The sequence below is a fragment of the Alligator sinensis genome, unplaced genomic scaffold (genome assembly GCF_000455745.1).
Source record: "Alligator sinensis unplaced genomic scaffold, ASM45574v1 scaffold441_1, whole genome shotgun sequence".
In the NCBI taxonomy this organism is placed as follows: Eukaryota; Metazoa; Chordata; order Crocodylia; family Alligatoridae; genus Alligator; species Alligator sinensis.
In genome coordinates, this window is record NW_005842313.1 from 196,161 (window position 1) to 202,157 (window position 5,997).

Below are 5,997 nucleotides of genomic sequence, written 5' to 3' on the forward strand. Positions count from 1 at the left end.
TCTGAGTCCCTTTTGCCATCCCCCTCTCATCCAAAGTTTCTGCCTCTGTGGTGCTTACCTGCCTTTCAACTCCTCAGCATTTTCTTCGAGGCAGTGAGATCAAGAAACCAACCCTCCCACCAGTGCCCACCACGGCCTCAACTGGACCCACTGCCTTCTACTGAGAAGTTATAAAAGGACTATCACTCTAAAAGGAATTTTCAGTTTTAAGAAAACCTTCAGTCTCAGAAAAGGGCCACATGGATAGATTCATAGATGTTAGGGCCGGAAGGGACCTCAATAGATCATCGAGTCCGACCCCCTGCATAGACAGGAAAGAGGGCTGGGTCTAGATGACCCCAGCTAGATGCCTATCTAACCTCCTCTTGAAGACCCCCAGGGTAGGGGAGAGCACCACCTCCCTTTGGAGCCCGTTCCAGACCCTGGCCACTCTAACTGTGAAGAAGTTCCTCCTAATGTCCAATCTAAATCTGCTCTCCGCTAGCTTGTGGCCATTATTTCTTGTAACCCCCGGGGGCGCCTTGGTGAATAAATCCTCACCAATTCCCTTCTGTGCCCCCGTGATAAAAATGGAGAAGAGCCAAAGCTTGTAAAATAAGCACCTTCTATTACTGGAGAAGAGGCTAGTGCTAAGGAAGGTGCTACATCCTAACAATGCATAGGAGCCCCTGGCTCAGGAAAACTTCTGTCTCTCATTCTGGGGGTCAGGGTTTCCTTCTAGTGAAAAACCGGGTGATACTAAAAGTACCACATGTGGTGGAACACAGTGCAAATGTAAGTACAGCAAGCAGGGATTTAGTCCTTCCTTCCTTTTCACGTCCTTGTGTGATAAGGTATTTAGCAGAATTTGCAGATTTGCTAGAATCTGACAGACCTGTGCCATGAGTACTTCTGCTACGGCCTCCAACTTGTGACCTCTGGGCTGTCAACTATGTACTTAAGTACCCACACCACCTCAGCTGCACCTAGGGTACTGCTTGGGCATCAGAAGCCCTATGCTTTATTTCCAGAATGAATGCCAACTGCTATGTCATCATACTTCACTTTCTAGACCTGCCCTGTGCCCTGCCCTGTGCCTACTATCTCTTTAGCTTGTAAGCACCATGCAGCAGATGCTAGGAGTCTCCACGGCCCTTAGCACAATGGTGGCACTATCATAATAACATCAGGTACTGGGGTGTGCTCCAGGTTTCCTGACTATGACAGCTGCTGAACACACTGCCTACTCTTTTAATTGGAGATATCCTTGCCTTTGGAAGGACAGTTTTTAAAGAAGAAACTGTGCTCAGGCTTGATATTAACCAGATGGGGAATGATTAGAGAAAAGAAAACTCAAAATACTGGGAGCTCATGTGACTTATTAGACAGATGTCATACAGACTCTACAGGACTCCCAAATTCTTAAAATTCCACAGAGCTGCAAACCAAACTGAGTGAAAAGAGTCTTTGCTCATTTGGACTTCACTTGAAAATGCAACAGATTCTCCTGATTCAGTAAGTTATGAAACACATGCTTCCCAGGGAATTAAACAAGTCCTAGTCTGTGCCCAACCCTCAATACAAAGCCTTAGCTCTTGAGAAGAAGCTGTGGAAGTTGACAGTTCTTTAACATCTGGAGGTTGCTGATTCAGTCCTCAGTGCATCTACCATAAGACTGGCACTGCATACAAATGATGCATTTGGAACTACCAATAGTAGCCAAGCAAAGCTTCAGAACACCTGGTCAACATTAACAGCATGAAATACACTGCTTAGAAATATCTCAGATATTAGACAATTTGATGTTTGTAACAGCAGTGATATCAGAAGAGGGACCTGAATCAGATGAAATTACTTGGGAGCAAACATAGGCATAGCCCTCATCCAACCTACCACTTAAAAAAGGCATGGATCAGTGTTGTGCAAACAAAGTAAGGGGAAAATGCCCACCTAGTCCTGCTGCTAAATATTAGAAAAGCATTTTAAAAAACCCCAAAAAGCAAACAGTTAGTTGAGCTGCAAGATGAAAAAGAAAAAAAAGACAGAAAAACCAGAAGGGGGTAAGAAAAGTGCATCATACTGTTTATGTATAAAGACCCCTTCAGTCTAGGCTTGTTGTTTTCCCCAGTCCCCACTCCGAAGGGCAACTGAAGCTACAGCAAGACTGCTGGCTCCTCATTTCATCCCTATGCTGTAGCACTACAGGAGTTCCCTTGCTTTCCCTGCTGCTGATCTGTATTGCAGCACTAGCAGGTATTGTCACCTCTCTCTCTCTTCTACTGATTTTGTCAAGTCCAACCATTTTATTGTTGGGTATAACCCTCCACAAAAAAAAAAATCTATCTATCTATCTATCTTGCATAACTAGGTTATTAAATAACAAGCAATAATGAATTCCCTCAGATCAAGGCAGTTTTTTAACTAATTTTTAAATGAAAGTCACCCTCACCAAAATCCTTCCCAATGAACTGCTCAAAAAGCCGACTTGCTGCCAGCCATAGAAAACCAGTATGACTCAGAACAGAAATATCAAGAGAACTACCCATGAAATGCCAAGACAGCATTGTGCTTGCTGTATGTGTATGCATGTATGTGAACTGTTTTTCACAGAAACAGAAGAACAGTTTGTAGGCCAGTAATGACTTAGGTGGAAATGAACCTTGCCAAAAATAAATATATATCCAAGACTTTGTTTTAGATCAATGGCTGTAATTTAAAGTAAAAAAAAAGTCCTGTCTGGATCAGAGAAACAGTTTCATATATCATTTAAAGCAGTGCATTTAAAGAACTTTAGTAAAGTCATTTCTCTCTCTCCACTTTCACACTTTTGTAACATCCGATTCCCTAATAAACTGAAATGTAGGAAGAGACGCCCGCCCCTGTTACTTGCTAAATGTTCTAAGCCCCCCAAGTATCCTACTATGTACAGTGGAAGTCAAAGTTGGTACCCGAAGGTGTTTGACACAATTCAATCTTTAGACTGCAAGATCTTCGGAATAAAAACCAGTTGTTCAGCGCACTGCACCAAGGGTAAAACACTATATGCTGTCACAGTACTAGAGAAGAAACAGCAGGAGGTGATTGGGCTGGGATATATTTTTACATTAGCCCTCCTACCATATCCAGTTCCTAGCCACTAGAAATAAAGAAGGGAACACTGGACCCAGCAGTATTGCCTACAGGCAGAATTTTCCTCTTTAGCCTCTTTCCTCATCCAAACAAGGCAAGGATATACTATAGCAATGATGCAGTTATCACATTCCCCTCTGGAATGCCCCAGGAAACAAGAAAATTAATTTCCTCCCAAGCTGAGAACCCATGCTCTGTGCTTCTTGTGTACTTCTGAAAGAAGCAACAAGGATTTAATTACTGAAAATAGAGGGAACATGCCAAATATATGTATTCAACTTAGATAAAAGACAGTGGAAGTTTTTCACATGGTTAAATAAACTATTTCAACAGTGCTGCAATAACTTTTCCATTGCATTGTGTAAAGGGATCTTGGGCAGGGGAAACAGGCTTTCACAGCTTTAATTTTAAAAGCAGACAAGATGAACCTTACTGACATAACACTGGAAAAATAAATATGAAGATACCAGCTTTTATTAACTCAGAAAATGATCTTTTACATGAGAGCCCAAGTTTTCGGTCCTCTTACAGAAATTCACTCAGCATGGATTTCATTCTCAATCAAACATGTATCTTGACAGCTCATCTGCCCATGCAATGCCATAACCCTTAATACGTGAAACAAGTAAAAATTATGTATTAGGTAGGGAGCTTAACTCATTTTGAAACAGTATAAAAGCATAGAAAAGAGTTACATTAAATTGCAGAGCTCCTTTGTCTTCTCTCACACGCTCTTATTTTAAATAAGAACTGGCAAGTTTCTAACCACGTAATAACAGTTTTGCGTACTTTCCAGATTTAATTTTAACTCACATGTCTTTTCCCTGTATGCCATGAAACATAACCACATTCAGAAAGTTTTTGAACTTTAATTTTGGCCCATCCTCAGTGTTTAAATGACCCCAGAGTGGAGTCACTTGGATCAAAGCATATATGGATCAGAGTCCAAATTGAAATTGGAACCAGGCTCTTCCAAGTTCTACTCCTGGCTTTGGCACTGACTTATTCTGTGACCTTGGGCAAGCCACTTAATCTCTGAACCTGTATGCAGGGAAGACAGCACTGAATTACATCCTAAAGATATGGTGCTGCAAGGCTAAATTTATAAGCTACTTTCAAAACGTAAATAATTATTTTCAAGTGCTAAAAGCAGGCTCCAGATACTGCAGTAACAGGCACAATGAAAGCAGGCAGCTAGAGCTTGTTGAATTATTCAATGAAATATTTTGTTGTTGCAAATTTCACACGTCTCTTGGCTTCAAGTTGTTTGCAACCCAATTGCGAGGTCTGCAAATCTGTTTGTTATTAATAAAGTGTTTGACCAGTGCCTGATGGGAACAAATTTTAGCCCATGGAGTGTTTGTGAGCCTCTCACACTATTCATGAGGTGCGATTAATCACATGACATTGTTTCTGCTTCCTGAGTGGCAACAAACTTAAATAGGGACATAAATAAATGATGAATAGCAAGTAGTAATGCCCACTGTTGAATGACTTGTGAAAAGATTCATTTGCAGAAATTTTCAGTAAACACACACACTGTCTGTCAGAATACTTGTAAACAATGAATATTATTAATCCACACACACACAAACACTCCAGTAAACTCAATTTAAGTAGCAAAGTCATTTCTCTCTCCACTTAGAATCTTGTAACATGGACTCCCTAACAAACTGAAATGTAGGAACTGTTGGGTCCAATCCTATCAATTGCTAAATATTCTGTAAACCCCCCCAAGTACCCTAGTATTGACAGTGGAAGTTGAAGTTGGTACCTGAAACTCTGTTAAGTTCTGTTTTAATTTGTGAATCCTTGTCTCCATAAGTAAAGTAACTCAGCTGATGACTGTTGCTATTTTGGAAGAAGGGAGGAGTGATGGCGCAGGACTCAATCTCCACTTGCAATCCTAAATTAGTTTGAAGTTTCTATTAATGAAGTACTTCACACTGGCAATTCAGTGCTCATGCTTAGGTTTCAGAGTCAACGCGCATTGACCTGCATGTGGTTGCTCTCGCAGTTACTACATCAGCACAAGGCAGGGTAGACTGGCACCTTACAGGTTACCTAAATCAGAGATGCGGGCTCTTTCGTAAGCAGCAGCTTACTTCATCAGATGCTGCAACAGGACATGGGCATAAGCACAGGTGAACAGCCGAATGCTTGGAGGCAGGGATTTACTTCCAAATCCTAGTTCTTTCATTATTTCACAAGAGCTTAACATCCTGCAAAACCTGAGGAGGCCAGCAGAGAATCGCTGGCCAAGCACAACACGGCACAGTGCCGCATCTCAGCCACTCGGGGACAGCCCGCTCAGCACGGAAAGCCCTTCAGCAGGCAAAGAAGATGCGGAGCAGTGCCAGCTGCTTTGCTGCCAGTTACACCTCCATCTCAAGGGGCAGGTGAAAGGCACTCAGGGGAGGCATTCAAGGTGAGGGTGGTGGCAGAAGAACCTGCCCACACACTGGCATGGTGGAGGGGCGGAGTTGGGTATTACACTTGAACACACACACATGAGCACACGTGTGCGCGTGACACAATCACCCCCCAAAATAGCTGCATATAAACTGACTGTGTAGTTCAGGGTCCCCTACATCCCCCCCCACCATAGCTGCAAATTAATTCTCCCCTCAGGGCAGGGTCCGCCACCTATGCCCAAAAAACCCAAAAACAAAACTGCACATTAACTCTCCCCTTAGTGCAGGCTCTCCTACCCACCCACCCGCACGTGCCAAAATAGCTGCACATTAATTCTCCCCCCAGTGCAGTCCCCTACCCACACACACAATCACCCCCCAAAATAACAGCACATTAACTCTCCCCTCAGTGCAGAGTCCCTTTCGCAGGGATCCCACCAGTTCGCATCCATTCACGCAGAATCCCTGTCCCCCG

The 5,997-nt window shown here is 42.9% G+C and overlaps 1 protein-coding gene across 2 annotated transcripts in view; it reads right to left on the minus strand.

Moving 5' to 3' along the window:
- Positions 1 to 5,991, minus strand: part of PRDM11 (PR/SET domain 11) — a 54,785-nt gene extending 48,794 nt beyond the window's left edge. Inside the window, exons 1-2 of one of the 2 annotated variants that reach the window (XM_006028424.3) lie at positions 5,104 to 5,241; positions 4,883 to 5,014 (exon numbers count right to left, since the gene is read on the minus strand). In XM_006028424.3, the coding sequence (XP_006028486.2) occupies positions 4,883 to 4,930 (48 nt within the window). In that variant the 5' untranslated portion in view covers positions 4,931 to 5,014; positions 5,104 to 5,241. Of the gene's footprint in view, positions 1 to 4,882; positions 5,015 to 5,103; positions 5,242 to 5,960 lie in introns of those variants that run through there. The other variant, XM_006028423.3, reaches the window with a different exon arrangement.
- Positions 5,992 to 5,997: the final 6 nt, after the last annotated feature.